A 20,356-nucleotide genomic window follows, 5' to 3' on the forward strand; every position below is an offset into this window, starting at 1 on the left:
GGCAAACTTATCTTTTTTATTTCATTATTTTATTTATTGATTTGAGAGAGAGAAACATTGATTTGTTGTTCTACTTATTTATGCATTTATTGGTTGGCTCTTGTACGTGCCCTGACTGGAGACTGAACCTGAAACCTTCGTGTATTGGGACCATGCTCTAACCAACTGAGCCACCCGGCCAGGCCCACACACTTATTTCTTAAATTTGATTTAAATCATCCCTTTTAAACAAAAAGTTTACAAATAGGTTTGACTAAAACTAGAGACAAACAGTAAATGACGTTATTTTTAAGACAATTATAAGGTGTTAAAGCATTGTCACTAGTTTCACATGAAATCTAGGCTGAGTTGGTGAGCATATTAATATTTATAAAATTCATAAAATATGTGTAGCTCTGTATTAGACTCCAGTATCTCCCATCTGTTTAAGGGAAATCTCATTTATTATTATGAGTCAATACTAGTTAATGAGCAATCACTTGATTAGCAAGAGAATTTAATGAATCCTATTAGTGAAAAGATAATAGACTTCTCAAAACAGCATAGTCTTCTCAAAACAGCCGTTCATGCCCACCAACTGGTGTGGCTCAGTGGTTGAGCACATGAAAAGAGGCTCAACATCATTAGTCTTTAGGGAAATGTAAATCAAAACAAAACAAAATATGATAATATATCCACAGGATGGCTATTATGAGCAGTAGCAACTGTTGGCAAGGATGTGGAGAAATTAGATACCTAATACATGGATAGTGGGAATGTAAAATAATGCAACCACTTCTGAAAAATTTGGTATTTGCTCAAAAAATTAAACTCAGTTGCAATTTAGCCCAGCAATTTCCTTCCTAGAAATATATCCAAGAGAATTAAAAACATATATCCACATAAAACTTGTACACAAATATTCATAGCATAATTCACAATACCCAAAGTAGATACAACCCAAAGTAACTGATGGAATGGATAAACAAAATGTGGTATAGCCACACAGTGGAATATTATTCCACATAACAAGAAATAGAGTACTGATACAGGCTACACTACAGATGACCTTGAATACATTATGCTAAGAAGCCAGATGCAAATGCCACATATTGAATTGATTACATTTATATGAAATGTCCAGAATATGCAAATCCATGTAGACAAAGATTAGTGATAGCAAGGAGCTGGGAGAAGGGAAGAACGGGAAGTGAGTGCTAACAGGTATGGTACTTATTTTTGATGGGGTAATGAAAATGTTACAGAATTAGATAGTTGTACAGTCTTGTCAATATGACAAAAACTAGTGGATTATACTCTTTAAAATGGTCAATTTTCTGGTATGTGAATCATACCTTAATTTATTTTTTAAATATATTTTTTATTGGTTTCAGAAAGGGAGAGGGAAACATCAATGATGAGAGAGGATCATTGACTGGCTGCCTCCTGCACACTCTCCACTAGGGATTGAGCCCAAAGAAACCAGGGCATGTGCCCTGACCAGGAATCAAGCCATGACCTTCTGGTACATAGGTTGCCACTCAACCACTGAGCCACACCAGCCGGGCAATATTTTAAAAAAGGATACGGAGGTATGTAGATTCTAAGATTGTATAATCTCCAAAATATATTAAATGAAAAAAATAGGGAACATGGTATGCTACCACATGTTTAAAATAATGTGTACACACACTGTGCAGGCATTAAATATCTGAAGAGAAACATACGTAACATTATGTCCCAAAGGGAGGTGATGTGGGATGGGTGAAGAACAGGGATGGCCTAGAAGAGAAACTACCTTTTCAGTATTCTTTGTACCTTTTGCATTTTATAGAGTACTAGAGGCCCAGTGCACAAATTCATGCATATTGAAAGGAAATTAATTAGAAGAAATATTTTAGAGGCCAGGGAGGGACTGCAGGAGGTTGGCTCCAGGGCATGTCTGGCCCATCTTGCCCACTCCCGATCAGCCAGACCCCAGCAGCAAGCTAACCTACCAGTCGGAGCATCTGCCCCCTGGTGGTCAGTGCATGTCATAGTGACTGGTTGAGCGGTTGACCGATGGGTTGGACACTTAGCATATTAGGCTTTTATATATATAGATAAGTATGTCCACCCCTCCTTTCCTTAAAAGGGAATACATAAAAAATGGAAACTCTGGTGCTTTATATTTAGATTTTATTTTACAAGATCATGTTCATTTTCTTTTTTAATAAACTTAAAAGATATCCTCCCACACATTTGGTCAGGTTTATTTATACTTTAGCAATTGAAGCATTAAACAATGACAGTTTTTATTCTCAATCTTTAATGCGTTAAGTGCCCAGTCAGTCACCAGTGACTGACACTATACTTTCCATATGGAAAGCAAAACAGGCTGGGCACTTAACATGTTAATAAAGTTATATTCATTATACTTTTTTATGGAAAAAAACACACCCAAATATAAACCTTTATACTATCCACCTACTAGTCCTGCAGCACAATTTTAATAAAAAAGGTTTGCTAATAAATGCATAATTTATATGATGTGGGCAGAGAAATATTAAGAGTGATTATAAAGTGGCCAGTCTTGTAAGTCAAGAGCTATGATCTTTGACCCATTGCTCAATCCACTTCAATATCTCATTGATATTATTCTCTAGATCTTCTGGTTTATTGCTGGGCAGCTGATGCACTATGTCTTCGCTGTAGGATGCTAATGCTTCTTCATAAAGAATTTGAAAAATTTCACACTGAACATTATCTTTTAGTTTCTTCTCATTATAACCCCTAGAAAGCAGAGAGAAGATAAGCAAACAAATGGCATTAATTGGAGTTTTAGGAACATACCAGAAACTGGACACTTTGGAATACATGAAACATCATGCAAAAATACTTCTTGTAGTCTCCTTACCTATAGAAAATAGCCTGGCACCTATAATGAGGGACTTCTTTGACAGGAGTATTAAACTAAAGACCAATGTTTAGGTTTGTCTGAAATTTATTTCCCCCTGACTTTATGTCAATCACTTAGCAAAAATATCTATCTCAAGCCAGATTCTGAGCTATGAGATAAATAAGAAGTCTATAGATATGGTCCTAGATTTTAAACAGAATTAGAGGAGTTAAGATGTAGACAGATGAAACAAATAGATGGCATATAATAAAATGAAATGCATATGATTGAAATACTATATACTAATTTGGGTACTTGATCACACAGATGTATTTCTACTTTACAAATTCCAAAGACATGGAAAAAATAAACAAGTAATCTTTAGGCAGTATATAACTTAGCGAATCAATTAGCTAGTGAAAATTATAAAGAAAATTCAAACTTGAATTAGTTAAATCTTGTAACAATAAAAATTAAATGAAACTACTTAAAAGATGATTAATTTTATGAAAAGATGCCTTTTTTGTGTGTAGGGGGTGACGAGCATTTTTGAAAATTGGTTGTAGTGCCCTAGTCAGTTTGGCTCAGTGGATAGAGCATCGCCCTGCGGACTGAAGGATCCCAGGTTCGATTCAGGTCAAGGGCACATGCCCAGGTTGCAGGCTCGATCCCCAGTAGGGGGCGTGCAGGAGGCAGCCAATTAATGATTCTCTCTCATCATTGATGTCTCTCTCTCTACCTCTCCCCTGTCTGAAATCTATAAAATATATTTTTAAAAAAATAAGAAAATTGGTTGTAGTAATGGATGCACATCTCTGTAATGTATTAAAACCCATTGAATTGTACACTTCAAATGGGTAAAGTGTATGGTATGTGAATTTATCTCAATAGAGCTGTCTTTTTTAAAAACAGTAATTTAACTTTTTCAAAGGCTAAAAACAAAAAGACTAGCTCTCATAGTTTTTTCATGCCTTAATCTTTGGCTGTTTATAAAAAACAGTAAATTATTTTATTGATGGGGGAGAGAGAAAGAGAGAAAGGGAAACATTGATTTGTTGTTCCACTTATTTATGCATTCATTGGTTAATTCTTTTATGTGCTCTGATCAAACCTGCAACCTTGGTGTATTGGGAAGATGCTCTAATCAACTGAGCTACATTTGAAATTTAAAAAAAGAAGACAGTGGGAAAATGTTTTCCTCAAAAATGGTTCTGTTTTTTGTTTTGTTTTTTTGTTATTCTGGATTGTAACTCTCTCTTGGAGGACTAAGTCAAATATGTATATTTTTAAAATATATTTTTATTGATTTCAGAGAGGAAGGGAGAGGGATAGACAGACAGAAACGTCAATGATGAGAATCATTGATTGGCTGCCTCCTACACCCCTCCAACGGGACGGAGCCTGCAACCTGGGCATGTGCCCTGACCAGGAATCAGACCATGACCTCCTGGTTCATAGATTGCCACTCAAACAATGAGCCACATCAGCCAGGCCTCAAATATAATAATTTGGGTAATGTTCATTTAATAGCAAAGAATACGTTATTGGCTTGGCTGTTTTCCTAGCAAGGTTTTGCATTATGGAAAAAGCATATTAAAAAAGGTTGCTACATAGTACATTTCACTTATATCAAACTATTAGTTGAGGTATTCACTCAGTTACACAAATGCCTGTATTATACATGCATTTGTATGTATTTTTGTAAGCATCTTTTTCTCTTACATTAAGAATGTTGGTAGAGACCAAATAATTACATTGGCCAATTTCTGAATCTGAATAGAAGTTTATATTATACTTTAAGAATTCAATGTATCCCCTTTCTTACCTTGTTTCAAGTCTTTCGTACAATATGCTGTTATCTGTTTTCAGCACAAAAACTATATGAAACCAGCGTTCAGGGAAGAAATCACAACCATGGTAATCAATAATAACTCCACCTTCACTCATTTGGTTTTCTAATTCATCAACTACCTATAAGAGAGGTGGGGGGGGGGGGAAGGGTGAGTGCTTAAAAAAACTGATGTCAACTTTCCAATTAAAATTTGTTAATGTGTATTTTATTTTAAAATTCATACTTACTCTATCTTCATCTAAAATAGGACAGTCATACTCTTCATCATAGCCATCATATAACTGTTCTGAAAGAGATTTGCATTGGCTTGTTAAAGTAGTATTTTCTAAGTAACTTTCAGTAATATTCAATTAATTCTAGACTTTAGGAAGGGAAATATATCATCACTCTTTTAGAGACAATGAAGGACACTAAGACAATAGATGTCACATGGATACTGTGAAAATACTAATAAATTAGAATTTTGTGCAGTGGTTCTCAACCTTCTGGCCCTTTAAATACAATTCCTCATGTTGTGACCCAACCATAAAATTATTTTCGTTGCTACTTCATAACTGTAATGTTGCTACTGTTATGAATTGTAATATAAATATCTGATATGCAGGATGGTCTTAGGCGACCCCTGTGAAAGGGTCGTTCGACCGCCAAAGGGGTCTCAACCCACAGGTTGAGAACCGCTGGTCTAGAGGGAAACTTGGATGGCCACAAATCTGAAACTGTTTGTTATCAAAATTGACACCAACTAAAGAATTAATAATAGCTATTTCTAAATTTGTAGGGCTATCAGAAGAGAACAGTATTCATTTTGGTGACCTACATATTGGTAGGAAGAGAGGACACAGGTATACAATCTCACACACATTAACACAAAATTAAGTTCCAAACTTATTTGGCCAAGAATATGAAACTTTTTTAAAAACAGGTTCTCAAATTCAGAAATGAATCGTGTTGTCACTGAGGTCACACCTTCATAGTTTGGGGAAAGAGAGCCAGTATCCAGATGCTCCTGAACAATATCTTTACTTCTAGATTTCCAATATCCCCAAAAGTCAAGGGTTAAATGTCTTATTTCAGAAGGCTAAACAAGAATGATGGGCAGTCTAAATAAGGCTGATTTAAATCTGACGTAAGAACATTCCAGGGAGCACTTGAGATCTTGCTTTCCAGCATGTCATCAGCTTGGTTCAAATAAACTCATTAAAAAAAAAGATTCCAACAAATCAAAGCTGGCTTTCAAAGTGAGTCTTACTTCAGCAGGTGAGACATACCAATTGCACCTTCATTTGAATCTCTAGGAGGTATGTAATAAAGCAGGCTAAGAACATCCTTTTAGCCAGCTATGTCTAAGGGCATGCTACAGTCTTCCCACTTCTTCCCCTTTAATATTTTGGCATGGGTTGAAATAGGTTAAAATGAGCTTAAGTTCTGAAGCGAGTCAGTGGAAGGCCAGAGGCAGTGGTAACTCTGTCTTGCCTGGAGGGTATGTGGACTGAGGAGACAGGAGCGGCCCACCTTTCCAGCACCCTAATGTGGCCTCTGCCTCCTTGGGCAGAAACTCTGTAAGCCTAAAAAATTAAACTGTCTTGGTGTAGGTAACAGTGGTTAATAATTTAGCAAACAACCTATATCTCTATTCCATTAAAATAGGTGGATTGAAGAGCTAAAATGACTAATTAAAACATGTTAGCCCTGGCTGGTTTGCTCAATAGACAGAGCATTGGCCTGCGGACTGCAGGGTCCCAGATTTGATTCCAGGTCAAGGCACATGCCTGGGTTGCGGGCCCGATCCCCATAAGGGGGTGTGCAGGAGGCAGCCTATTGATGCCTCTCTCATCATTGATGTTTCTATCTCTCTCCCTTCCTCTCTGAAATCAATAAAGATAAATTTTTTAAAAAAGTTAAATCTCTGTTAATGAAAAATAGTATAACAGAAAAAATGAGTGATAGAAATATTTTGTAGGATCAAGTACTGAAATATGAGTTATACAAAGACTTTAAAAATCCAGATAAAAATAAGTAGCTTAACAAAGAATAAGAAGAATAAGAATTCACACAGGATGGAGAATAAAAATACATGAAAAAAATGTTGGACTTTCCCAGCTATTAAAGGGGTATAAATTAAAATGACCCTTCATATGCCTGTTGTTCTATACGTACATTTATAGTAAATCAACTCTAGAAATGTATTTTTAAAATAACTTTTTTAAAAAATATATTTTATTGATTTTTTACAGAGAGGGAGGGAGAGGGATAGAGAGTTAGAAACACTGATTAGCTGCCTCCTGCACACCCCCCACTGAGGACGCGTCCGCAACCAAGGTACATGCCCTTGACCGGAATCGAACCTGAGACCTGTCAGTCCGCAGGCCGATGCTCTATCTACTGAGCCAAACCGGTCATGGCTAAAATAACTTTAAAAAGAAAAACATACCCATTTGGATTTCCTCGACCATTTAATTTCTAATCAGAAAAAGATTGTAGGTGATAAAGTGATTTAAAATGTTCAACAACAAAAAAGTTCCAATAGTTAAATCTTGATACACTAACTTGATGAAATGCTATGCAATTAAATAAAGTTCAAGAAATAAGTATAAGGTAGTTAAAAGTACTATGTAGTAAGACTAAGTAGCAATATGATAAATGCCTATAAGTGGTAAAACATAAAAAGCAGAATTCATTGTTATCTGAAACAGGGACAAAGATTGAAAGAAAAACAAAAGATGGAAATAAATTAGTAGAACTGGGAGTTTTTCTGCGTATTATTTTTATAATACTGTATTTTTTTACATGTCACAAAATATAAGAATAGCTATAGCTGACCTGTACTGTGTGGGAGTCTGGAGTAGGCTGAGGTTCCTTCATATTTTAAATCCTTGACTCTTTTAAAATTATTTTTATTTTTAATCCTCACCAAAGGAAATGTTTGTGTGTGTGTGTGTGTTTATATTTTAATGATTTTTTTACAGAGAGGAAGGGAGAGGGATAGTTAGAAACATTGATGAGAGAGAAACATTAATCAGCTGCCTCCTGCACACCCCAGGTACATGCCCTTGACCGGAATCAAACCTGGGACCTTTCAGTCCGCAGGCCGACGCTCTATCCACTGAGCCAAACCCTATGTTTTTTTTTTTATTACTGATTTTAGAGAGAGGAAAAGAGAGAAACATCATTGTGAGAAACATTGATCCGTTGCCTCCTATATGTGCCCCAATGGGGAATCAAACTCAAAACCAGGGTGCCCTGACTGGGAGTTGGCTGAACCCATCACCTTTTGGTGTACAGTACAATGCTCCAACAAAGCCCACTGGCCAGGATTAAATCCTTGACTATTAAAAGACTAGTGAAATATTTTAAACTATATGCTGTCTCAAATAAAGACAACTATTGCAACATTAACTTTTAGAATTAATGTCTATACAGCAATACTGAAATGCAGGATTTGCTAAATCATGTAATATACTGTACTTGAATAAAATAGTGTAATACAAGCTTTCAAGAATTCATTTCAAAACCCATTTATCAAACACAATATGCCAGTGACTTAGGGGTAATGAGAATAGTGAAAAGAACCAGAAAAACAAACAGTCCTTCCCTCATAGAGTTTATAATAAAATGAAAAGTAACCTGAAAATTATAATACATAATACACATATATTTAAATTTTTATTGTTTAAAGGATTATGTATGTCCCCTTTTTCCCTCCATTGACCTCTTCTAGCCTGCCCCCCACCCCCTGCCCCAGGTCTTCACCACCCTATTGTCTGTGTCCATGGGTTATGCATATATGCATACAAGTTCTTTGGTTGTTCTCTTCCCAGCCTCCCACCCATACCCGCTATATATATATTTTTAATATTTTTTATTTTTAATATTTTTTATTGATTTCAGAGAGGAATGGAGAGGAAATCATTGATCCTCTGCCTCCTGCACTCACACTCCTCCCCCATCACTGGGGATATAGCCCACTGGGCATGTGCCCTGACAGGGAATTGAACCATGACCTCCTAGTTCTTAGGTCTACTCTCAACCACTGAGCCACACATACCCGGGATTTTTCACATAATCAAGATTTAAAGGTCAAATGGACCTGTGTAGTGTGTGCATGTGTTTGTATGTGTGTGGGATAGGAATCAGGAGTGAGCAAGTGGAGTCAGGGATAACTCCTGCATGTGCTTTTTAAACACTAAGTCAGAGATGTCTGGGAACTATCCAGATGGTACATTTCAGTGTTAATTATAAACTTAAGAGTCATCATTAAAAGGGCATGACTATTCCTGAGTGAGATTACTAGAAGGAGGGGCAGAACTACAAGATGGCTGCAGTGAAATCACCAGGGAAAGAGGTATATGGTGGCAGGGAGAGGATCAGGTGCCAAGATTGACAGAGAACAGTGCTGGAGAGGCCAATGAAGTTAGTTTCAAAGGCTTCCAGTGGAAGGAAAACGTGGGATACGTAAGAGGTCAGAGGGAGGATGACAAACTTCTGGAAAGGGCAAGACAGCAAATACCGCAGGCTTTGTGAGCGAATCTTTAGCTAGTGGTTCCTATAAACACAAGTTTGCCACCACTAGATTCTAAGTGTTGAGGGCCCAGCTATGTTTTACAATCTCTAATTGGTGAACCCAACGTCAATATAATATTACTTTGTCTGGACCTACGAACATCCTGGAGTTAGTAACAGAGGCTTCAGACTGATAAACTGGTGGCAGGAAAATGAAGGATGCTGGTAAATGTAATTAAGTGATTGCACATGAGAAATCAAGGAGAAATCTGAGCGACTGGAAGAACAGGGATAAGAAAACCATTCTTAGTCACACAATAGTTTTATTTACCTTAATTTCCCAACTAATTTTTCCTGCCAGGATTCTAAATGGCATAAAGATGGTCTCTTACAGTTAACCCTTGAACAATGCCGAGATTAGGAGGACCAACCTTCCACAAAGTACAAAATCCATGTATAACTAGCCAGGCCTCCACATAAACGGAATCCCAGAGTTGAATTGCACACGTCAATTGAAAAATCTTCATATAAGGGGACCCGTGCAATTCAAACCCATGTCGTTGAAGGTCAACTATAATAGAGCAATTCAACATGATGGTTAGGAAGGTAATAAACACCAATTTAGACAGTTGTTTAAAACAAGTTTTTTTTCTTTAGTCTTATTTATAGCAGAGCTTCTCAACCTCAAATACTATTGACATTTTGAACTTGGCAATTCTTTGTAGGGGTGGAAGATGTGAACTGTGGGATGTTCAGCAGAATCACTGTCCTCTACTCATTAGATGTCAATTAGCAACTCCCTCAACCCCAGTTCCCTGAAGGGCAAAATCACCCCTAGCTGAGAACCACGGCTTTATAGATGATTGCGTTGTTTTCCTTAAAATATATTATCATTTGAGAAATATGAGGAGGCTAGGTATCTCAGAATATTTTCTAGTAAGATACAGCCCCACTGATGTGAATCAGTGGATTGAGCGTCATCCCATGTACCAAGAGGTTCAATTCCTGGTCAGGGCACATGCCTGGGGTTGTGGGCTCGATTCCCAGTAGGGGCGTGTAGGAGGCAGCTGATTAATGTTTCTCTTCATCAATACTTCTATCTCTCCTTCTCTAAAAATCAATAAAAACATTAAAAAAAAGATTCTTAGATATATTTAAATGGCATGAGGAAAAAAATCTGGTACATTATGAGAACTTTACAAAGTGCCTCATTCAACACCATATCAAGTCAGACAAGAAATCCTTTACCTTGGCATTATGAGGGTGAACACACTTTTCCTTTAAGCTCAAATTCCATCTCATCAATAAAAATACTAAGAGAATGGTTGAGACTATATGGGGTGGGGAACACATAAGGCCTACGAAATTATTTGATCTGGCCCTGCCAAGGCATTAAGGGTAAGTTAATGAAATGTTATTTTTAAAAATATATTTTTATTGATTTCAGAGAGGAAGGGAAAGGGAGAAATAGAAACATCAGTGATGAGAATCATTGATTGGCTAGCAGGCTTATATTTAAGTTGATAATTTTGTACAGCCTGCGAATGATGTTATAAATATCCAAATGGCCCTTGGCAGAAGAAAGGTTCCCCACCCTTGCTATACACCATTAGGTGGATACACAACTGGCTAAAATGATGTGAATACAAGTAGGAGATGATACAATGGTCCACTGTTACTATTCCTTGCAATGCCATTCATGATCGATTATACAGTAACTTCATTAAGTTTAGAAATGTTAAACTGAGGTGAGATCAAACTGGGTGACTGAAAATGACTACAGTATATGACTCTGAAATCACTTGTCAAAAACTGTAAAGTTAAACAGGCAAAGAAACAAAACTAGATTTCATATAGGTGTAAAATGGAAACTTAAAGCTAGATACAATAGCAAAATAATGACCTAAGTTTTACTAACTTAAATGCCAGACCTGGATTAAAAATATGAGCATGGCCCTATCCGGTTTGGCTCAGTGGATACAGTGTCAGCCTGCGGACTGAAGGGTCCTGGGTTCAATTTTGGTTGTCTATGCCCAGGTGTGGGTTTGATCCCTGGTAGGGGGCATGAATGAAGCAGCCAATCAATGATTCTCTCTCATCATTGATGTTTCTATCTCTTTCACACTTCCTTCCTCTCTGAAATAAAAAAATATATTTTTAAAAATATCCTATATAATAAAAGCATAGTATGCAAATTGTCCCCTCAACCGGGAGTTCTTCTGGGAGTTCGACCAGGGGGCAGGACTGGCAGGGAGAAGGGAGGAAGGTCCTGATGGCGACAGGTGGCCAGGGGAAGGGAGGGAGTACCTGGCCATCAGCCGCCAGCCACTAGGGACCCTACCCGTGCATGAATTTCGTGCACTGGGCCTCTAGTATATATGAGCATGGTAGCCCTGGCCAGTGTGGCTCAGTTGGTTGAAGCATTGGTCTGTATGCTGAAGGGCTGTGGATTCAATTCCCAGTCAAGGCACATACCCAGGTTGCAGGTTTGATCCCGGGTCCGGAGACATGTGAGAGGAAGCTGATCAATGTTTCCTTCTCATATCGCTGTTTCTCTCTCCCTTTAAAATCAATAAAAGCATGTCCTTGGATGAGGATTAAAATAAATATATATATGCGCATGATAGTGACTTATATCAAACTATGGTAAGCAAGAATGAACTGACCTGCAAAAGGGATAATGGAAAAAAAAATTAAACTGGAGAGATACTGGGAGATACACCAGGGTCCTTAAATATAACCAAAGGGATAGAAAAATAGGACCTACGAAGAATTTGGGCAATTGAGGAAGATAAATCCAAACAGATGAGGATTCACTATGAATAAAAATCCTGACCAAGTGTTCTCTCCAAAAAGGAAACATGGCCATACTTCTGTAATTTGAGAGAATGGCCCATAAAAGTGACTTATACACAAGAGATCATACAATGACTTAAACATCTGAAGCCACTAGAGATCACACACTATTGGTAATAGACTGCAACAATTGAAGTTGTTACAACTATTATTCCTGTTTGTGATAATGAAAAATGTAATTGCCAAAGTACCAACAATCAAATTAATGAATGACAACTTTATTTCTTAAAGGCTGATGAAAAACCATTGTGATTTCTAATAAAGAAAATACAACATCTCAATTAAAAACTATGATAACTATATTTACTCATTAAATACTAAGTTTTCTCAAACACAACTTGAAAACATCTGGCATGCATGTTTAATCTCAGTACAGTGGATTCAAGATCAAGTATACATTTACATGCATCAAGGCTAAATTACAAATTATCATAGTCGTCATCATCATCATCGTCATCATCATCATCTTCACGTTTTCTTTTCAATGCATTTGTTGATTCATTGGCAGCATTTTGTGATGACACCATGTTAGTGGTAATAAGAATGTTTTTGGACCCAATTAATGATGGATTAATCAGAACATTCTGAACTGATGATGTTGCAGGAATTGATGCTTTTACAGCTGGGGACTGTGAAGTGGGCATCTGTACTGTAAATCTTTGCCCTGTGAGGGACATTGAAGTCCCTACTTTAGTTGAAACTGACATGGTTTGTGGGGTTGGTGTACCAAGTGTGGGAGTACTTGGTCTACTAGTAACTGAACCAACACTTAACCGTGGAACTGTTATTCTTCCCGCAGAAGTAGAAGCCTTTTTTTGTAAAGATTTAAGTCTATAGTTTGGAGCAGTCAAGCAATATCTATCAGGTGGCAATCTAGGACCTGAATATGGCTTGATCAGTGGCAATGGGGTTTGATTTCTTTGCCTTGCAATATCTAATAAAAAATCTCTCGGGGGAGGAGAGGTAAAAGACTGGTCAGCACGACACTGGATTGCCAATCGCACATCATCTGCATCAACAGTAGCTTTCTTAGCATGGCTTGAATAAATTTTTGCATCATCTAGAATTGTGGTCACATATCGGAAGGCAAACTCCAACATCTGATTTATAACTCTTGGCTCATATTCTGTAATCCCCATATCCTTCAGGATTTGTGCCATCATCTGTGCATCTTTCGGCATGCTCTTGGGAGAAGCCATCTTGCCAGAGTCCATGATATCCGGTGATCAGACTTTAGATCATTTGAAAAAAATATGTACATTAGATCAAACCTGAAATAGTTACTTTAAGTAGCAACTGTCAGGAACTTAAAAAATTTAAAATGTCATATGTTTAAAAATATATATTTTAAAGATATATGTTAAATCTTTTTAATTTTAATGAGGCATACTTAAAGTTCCCTTTACTTGAATTTGAGTTTCTACCTGTACTAATCATTACAGAATATAAAAAGTTAAAGACAGAATAACAAAGTGACAAATATTGAAGGGAAACTGGGTAAAATAAGTAAAAACATGTATCATTTTAGCGTATGTACAGTTTCATGCAGACAAGCAACTATCAAATTACTCTAAGCAAATACCATAGGACAGTCATGTCCTACTGCCTGAGTTCGGAATAATCTTTTCTTCCAGTGAGATCAATATAATCACTGTCTCCACAGATATGCTTAGCACCACCCCAACCTTTATGTGTTCACCCATCTCAAAACATTCTCCCTCGGCCCTGGACAGTGGCTCAGTTGTTGAGCATCAACCTAGAAACCAGGAGATCACGGTTCCATTCCCAGTCAGGCACATGGGGCCGGGTTGTGGGCTTGATCCCCAGCTGGGGATGTGCACGAGGCAGCTGATCAATGATTCTCTCATCATTGACATTTCTCTCTCTCTCTCCCTCTCACTTCCTCTCTGAAATCAATTTTAAAAATATATTAAAAACAAACCAAAAACATTCTTCCTCTTCCTTACATTCAGATTCTACCTATCCTAAGTCCAATCAATCTCTTCATGACCTTCCCAATTATTATTATCTATAAGAACTGCCAGGAAATTGTGGGGGAGGCAATGTAACAGTCAAAGTAACCGAGACACAGCTTTAGACACTTAATAATCATTTCAATTTTAAAAAGAATATCAATTCCTTAATAGCTATCTTTCTCTGCTTTTTGTCTGTTCTCACAGAACAGTACTAATACTCTATTATTTCTCTCTTTTTAAAAACAAATTTAACACCAAAATGTCCCTTACCTTCTCGAGCTAAATCACCCACATTAACGTATTTCAGTCCCGATCTTGCGGCAAGTTCTTTGCCTAGTGTGGTTTTCCCAACCCCTGGTGTACCTGTAAGACAGCCACAGAAAACATTGCTCATGAAACTCTTGCTAGACTTTCCCACCTATCTGCCCTCTTAACATTCTGAACAACTGAGGCCCTGGCCAGGCAGCTCAGTTGGTTCGAGTGTTATGCCCAGAGTTCGGGGTCCCCAATAATCCATCACCAGGGAGCCTCCTCCGATGCAAAAGCAACGAGTCTTCATTGATCAATTCTAGAATTGGCTCCCAGCCTCTATCCGGCGCAGCGGTGAGGCGAGAGCGCGTGTCCCAGGAGAACAAAGGTTATATAGGGCTAGCTATTTGGGGTGGGCTTTAGGGGTGGCGTGAGTTACAGAGATTGGTCAGGGTTTTACAGCATAAGGGTCAGGAAGTGACCATCACATTCTGAAGGTTGGAGCCGTCCTCCACTATAGCCTTATTAGGACCTTAGCTACATTTCTGGAGCTTCATTGGTCCACTCAGGTGGGTGGTTGGGAGAGTTAGGACAATACCAGCATTCTTGTGGTCACTCTCGGGGGTGGGGGGGGGCGGCTTGGGCTGAGGGCCCAGCCTTGCAAGACAAGATAGAGGAGAGGGAGAAGAGCATGTCTCTGCCTCGTCCTTGAAGAGGGAGGAGGGTGCATTTCTGCTTAGTTCTGCTTAGTTCTTTCAAGTTCCGTTCTGTCCCTTCACGAGCACCGTCCCACATGCCAAGGTTTGGGGTCCATCTCCGGTCAGGGTGCATACAAGAATCAACCAATGAATGCCTAAGCAAGCGGAACAATGAATCGATATTTTTCTCTCTCAATTAAAAAAAAAAAATTCTTACAATGGACATGAAAAGTTTCGTAATTAGCCATCCTATGTGAGTCACACACACAAGGCCTGCTGGAGGGCAGAACCTCACCCGGTTTATCTGATTTTATCAGAAATGGGGGCTTGGTCCACTCTTGACACCAATTCACAGAAGGCCCGCCACCACCATGGGAATTTCCAGACTAAAACCCAACTAAGTTAATATCTATTGTGTTTCAAGGTAAATAATCAAAGGCATAATTTTCAGCTGTTCAGGTTTAATGCCACTGAAACAACAACACAATCATGATAATCCGAGACAGCACGGATAAACCAAGTCTCTCTACACAAGACAACATTTACCTCAAGTCCACCAGAAGACACCAAGCTCGAACCCTGCACTCGCCATGTTTGCAATAAAACGCGCACATTCAGGTTTCTGACAATATGGCTTACTATTAAAAGGACCAGAACCAAACAATTCGGATGTACAATTTTCTCCTTACAGAATCTTACAGGCTAAACATTAATTTGTTTAGTCTCAGAAACAGACCAGAATTGTGGGTGGCCAACAAGGTTGTTTTGTTAAACGATAAGAACTTGATGGCTTTCTCACGGCAAAGAGCGCCTCGATTTTGCCATCTACACCGTTCGATTTTCCCGTGAATGCCCTGCCATGCTAGTAACCGCTACAATTTCATAAACGGGTCCCGAGCTGAAGCCGTCCCGCGGCGGTTTGGAGCCCCCACAGACAACAGGGGGCGCCCCCTGAGGGCGTGGACCCCAAGGCCCGGAAGGGACCCTACGGGGACCGGACCGCATCCCCCTACGAGGAACGACCAGGTCTATTCGGTAGATATCTGTTCTTAAAAGAAAAAAAAGGGGGAATTAAGATGTTAACTCCGCAGACATATACAGCAAATTAATCACCTACGCCACAAACACCGGGCTCTCACCGGAAGCTGCCTCTCCGATACAAAGGGAACATGAAAGACCGCCCAGGAAGGCCCAAGGACTAGGCATCCACCGCCAACAGAGCCACCAACACGACCTCGCTACAAGCCAAAGGCAATCCAGGAAAATAAGAATATCAGCATCCATTTCACACACGAACACCAGATCCAGAAAAACAGGCAGCTTGCCAGGAAGGGGAGCTGGTGGGTTTACCTCGCCCCACCTCACCGAGCAGCCTGGGGCCACCAGAAGTGAGGCTCCCCGCCCCCCGCCCCGCAAGGTCGCGAGGGCCCGACCACTGCCACCCCAGACGGCCCTCGACCTGCGTGGAAACGGCACACTGAGCGCTCCCCCGTCGGCCGCCCCGAGCCCCAGGCGCCCGGCGTCGCCGGCCCCGCCGGCCAGCCCCTCCCCGCGCGCGGCCTGACCCGTGAGCAGAATGTTCGGAAGCAACATGGTCCTCAACGCGAAGGCTCTCGAACCTCGGCACGAGGGCCCTAAGCACAACAGGGAGGAGCCGGAAGGGGCGGCGGCGGCCAGCGCCCGTGGCCCCGGAGTCATTGCGACCCTGCGCGGCGCTGGTGACCCATCTCCGCCGTCCAGTCACCGACCATGGGTTACTTGGCCCTTTATGACACGCTGTCATCGCAGGGTTCGCGGCAGGGAAATAGGGGGAGAACCGTGATTTGAGTCAGGCAGTGCTCTGGCCGCCTAAGGCTCTCCCTCCTCTGGGCCCCCGCCCTTCGGGCTGTGTCGCGGAAGCGCCGACCGGTCCGGAAGGCCCCGGGAGGCGGGGCCTCAGAGGGACTCGGCGCTGAGCCCTGGTAGGGCCGGGAGGCTGCCCTTCCACCTGGAGTAGAGCCTGCGCTCCTCGCTTCTCTCCGCCCACGAGGGCATGCAGCTCCCGGCAAGTAAGGCCGCCGCGGCTGCGGCTGCGGTGTGTGTATGTCCTAGGGACGCGCGTCCATCTCTGCCTTCACGCCTTCCCGGGTTCTCATCGCTTCCCCTCCGGACCTGCCCATCCCACTGGGAGATCAGAGGGGTGGGGGTGCGGACCGCTGGCCCGGAGCCGGGGCGCGCGAGCCCGTGTCGGCGCTCCGCCGGGAGCAGCCGGACGTTGCGCGGCCGTCCGAGCTGCTTACCCCCGTGCAGTAGGTAGGGTGGCGGTGGGGCTGCTAGAAACATTCTCCAAGGTCTCCGCTCGCTCTGACGTCTCATTTCAGGAGCGTGGCATCATCAGGGACAGTTACCTGCTTTGGAAAGGGGGTGATTGTCAGTCTTGTTTTCAAAGAACAACTAGCGCCCTGACCGCGGCTACAGTCTGCGCCTTTTATCGCGACCTGCCAACTATACCAGTCTTTGCTCAAATAGGTGTTTTCCCCCCACCTATGCACCTCTTTCAAACTCCAAAGCAAAAACCTCTGTAATCGTGAATGATCTGTATGTGTATGTGTGCGGTTTGTTTTCTTGTGTGTGGAAGTATTCACACATAATGTGTGCCTTCAGCTATAAAAGAGTCCAATATACCTTCCAATTTATAAGTTTATAGACCTTAAAAAAAACTTTCCTTCTGGCTAACTAAAAATTGGTGGGTTTACTAGTTTGTATAAGTAGTGAAGAATTCTGAAAGGCCGAAAACAGTGCTGCCAAAAAATTTCCTAATGTGTTCAAATAAGTAATACAATTACAGGAAAAATTTACAGTTACATTTAAAGTCTGTCTAAAGCAGTGGTTCTCAACCTTCCTAATGCCGCGACCCTTTTAATACAGTTCCTCATGTTGTGGTGACCCCCAACCATAAAATTATTTTCGTTGCTACTTCATAATTGTAATTTTGCTACTGTTATGAATCTTAATGTAAATATCTGATATGCAGGATGTATTTTCATTGTTACAAATTGAACATAATTAAAGCATAGTGATTAATCACAAAAACAATATGTAATTATATATGTGTTTTCCGATGGTCTTAGGCGACCCCTCCAAAGGGGTCGCGACCCACAGGTTGGCGACCCACAGGTTGAGAACCACTGGTCTAAAGTGAAAAATTTGAATTCGTTGTATTTTTTTTTAAATTTTGGTAGTAAAAAGCTGCAACTGTAATTTAAAATGAGGGAAATTTTCATTTTTTGTATAAAAACTGCACAAATAAAATTGCCTAGTTTTTCTTAATGACAAAAGGTCTGTACACACATACATGATTTTTCTGTTTACTTTAATTATTGAGTTCATATGAAATACTTTTTTTGGTGTTTTTTTTTAGAAAGAGAAAGGGAGAAAAACATCGACTTGTTTCACTTATTTATGCATTGATTCTTTTAAAAAAATGTTTTTATTGATTTCAGAGAGGAAGGGAGAGGGAGCTACAGAAACATCAATGATGCGAAAGAATCATAGATTGCTGCCTTCTGCACACTCCCTACTGGGGCTCCATCTCCAAACCAGGGCATGTGCCTGGTAGGGAATCCAGGTTCTTAGGTCAAGGTTCAACCAGTGAGCCACACCGGTAGGGCCATTGATTGATTCCTGTATGTGCCCTGAAGGGGATGGAACCCACAACCGTGGCATATGGTGACAACTGAGCTACCTGGCCAGGATGAAATATTTTCCACGTATAACACCATAAATAGATTATTTGGCACAGGTTATAGTCATTAAAATTAAATTTTATTTGAGCATTTTGATACTTGCTTCACCTGTGTTTATACTGTGTTCTCTTTCACTGGTCTTGAGCTTTAACTTTAATATCCTGTTGATTATATCTTATATATTACCTTTCTTACAGTTTGTCTTAATTGATAAATTTTCCCCCCCCCAGGTGAATTATACTTCAGTGTACTACCGGTTGTACACTACGGATGGGAACTATCAAAGTTTATAATGTCAAAAACTTTTCTTAGACAAAAAGTATCTTCCACAAAGGTATGCTACACTGAAATGGTCATGTAATAATTGCCCAAATATAATTACATTTTTTGTACATGTTCTCAGTGATTTATTACTGTATCAATGTGATGGTGCTCAGTATCTGTTGTAATTAGTGATCTAAAAAGTCTAATAAGTTGTGAAACAACTGGACACTGAAAGTACAACCTTAATTTTGAAGAAAAAAAATAATCCCAGTCACAAAGAAAAGGCTAACCATTCTAGAATGAGAGAACAGTAGAAGAAAATAAACATATGAGTTGTAGTTGATGTTACAGTTTAACAACAGGCCCTGCCTCTTAGAAATCATATGGTTCGGTGAGCTAGTTCTCAGCAGAGTTAGAAGGTAGAGTAGATGAAGGTCAGACAATATGATACTCATATGCAGAATAGCTATTTTCCTAGTGTTTGGTCTGATTTATCTTTTTAAAAAAATATATTTTTATTCATTTCAGAAAGGGGGAGAGAGAGAGAAACATCAATGGTGAGAATCATTGATCAGCTGCCTCCTGCATGCCCCCTCCTGGGGATCGAGCCGCAACCAGGGCATGTGCCCTGACCAGGAATTCAGCCATGACCTCCTGGCTCATAGGTCACTGCTCAACCACTGAGCCACACAGGCCACGCCTGATTTATCTTTGATCTTAAATAAATTATGTTACTTGGTCTTTTCTCCTTCTCTTTTCTTGAGTAAATGGGAGTCCACATTTATGTAAGAAATAAAACTATAAAATGTATAACTAACATGTAGATCAGAATTGCTATCAAAAGAATTACTATACTAATAAGAGATATTTTTTTAATGTACTCTGGACTATAAAAAGAAAGTGGCCAAAATTGAAGTAATAGTGACAGTCTTTTGAAGATGAGGAAAGGAATCAAGTAGTTATGACTGAAAATTTTCTCAGAGGTTTTCATTTCTTTATCCATTATTGATCATATTCCTAAAACTCTCCCTTTAAAGAGTAAATATATTCATGTCATAATTATAAATTATTTATAGTATCAGGACTCTTAGATTATTATCTTCACCATGTCTTGAAGATAATAGGGATTATTTTGATGTATGAAATGTTATGTGTTAACCTGGTTAAGGAAGAAGTATTATTCTTCTCACTTTGTACATGGTTAAAGTAATATTTCATTTCTCTGTTTTGTTTTGCTTCTTTTTGATAGGTAATTTAAATATTTAGGTTTCAGCCCTACAAATGAGTTTTAAAAGAATCAGCCTACTCTTTATCCTGGGAAGATTACATTAATAAAAAATTATGTTTGTATTCTGTATTCCTTTATATAGTATTCATCA

The 20,356-nt window shown here is 39.6% G+C and overlaps 3 protein-coding genes across 8 annotated transcripts in view; 1 reads left to right on the top strand and 2 right to left on the bottom strand.

Annotated features, from left to right (window-relative positions):
• Positions 1–1,099: 1,099 nt before the first annotated feature.
• On the bottom strand, positions 1,100–16,870 carry AK6 (adenylate kinase 6). 3 transcript variants are annotated; one of them, XM_081090035.1, is made up of 5 exons: positions 16,608–16,870; positions 14,312–14,404; positions 4,937–4,995; positions 4,683–4,828; positions 1,100–2,751 (listed from the first exon to the last, which is right to left on the bottom strand). In XM_081090035.1, exons 1-5 carry the CDS (start codon positions 16,684–16,686, stop codon positions 2,559–2,561), a joined length of 570 nt encoding a protein of 189 aa, XP_080946161.1. In that variant the 5' UTR covers positions 16,687–16,870; the 3' UTR covers positions 1,100–2,558. The 3 variants fall into 3 exon arrangements, with proteins under 3 accessions (XP_080946161.1, XP_080946160.1, XP_080946162.1); XM_081090034.1 differs by having other exon boundaries at positions 16,554–16,772; XM_081090036.1 differs by lacking the exon at positions 16,608–16,870 and adding an exon at positions 16,128–16,220.
• TAF9 (TATA-box binding protein associated factor 9) lies at positions 12,263–16,578 on the bottom strand. Of its 2 annotated transcripts, none has more exons than XM_081090033.1 (3): positions 16,554–16,578; positions 14,312–14,404; positions 12,263–13,296 (listed from the first exon to the last, which is right to left on the bottom strand). In XM_081090033.1, the coding sequence occupies exon 3, from the start codon at positions 13,277–13,279 to the stop codon at positions 12,485–12,487; it is 795 nt and encodes a 264-aa protein (XP_080946159.1). In that variant the 5' UTR covers positions 13,280–13,296; positions 14,312–14,404; positions 16,554–16,578; the 3' UTR covers positions 12,263–12,484. The 2 variants fall into 2 exon arrangements, with proteins under 2 accessions (XP_080946159.1, XP_080946158.1); XM_081090032.1 differs by lacking the exon at positions 16,554–16,578 and adding an exon at positions 16,448–16,480.
• A 55-nt stretch (positions 16,871–16,925) lies between the features above and the next one.
• The window catches only part of RAD17 (RAD17 checkpoint clamp loader component), a 29,552-nt gene continuing 26,121 nt past the window's right edge, over positions 16,926–20,356 (top strand). Inside the window, exons 1-2 of one of the 3 annotated variants that reach the window (XM_081090018.1) lie at positions 16,926–17,032; positions 18,944–19,047. In XM_081090018.1, the coding sequence (XP_080946144.1) occupies positions 19,006–19,047 (42 nt within the window). In that variant the 5' untranslated portion in view covers positions 16,926–17,032; positions 18,944–19,005. Of the gene's footprint in view, positions 17,037–17,797; positions 19,048–20,356 lie in introns of those variants that run through there. The other 2 variants (XM_081090016.1, XM_081090017.1) reach the window with 2 other exon arrangements.

The sequence above is a fragment of the Myotis nattereri genome (genome assembly GCF_964212035.1).
Source record: "Myotis nattereri genome assembly, chromosome: 4".
NCBI lineage: Eukaryota > Metazoa > Chordata > Mammalia > Chiroptera > Vespertilionidae > Myotis > Myotis nattereri.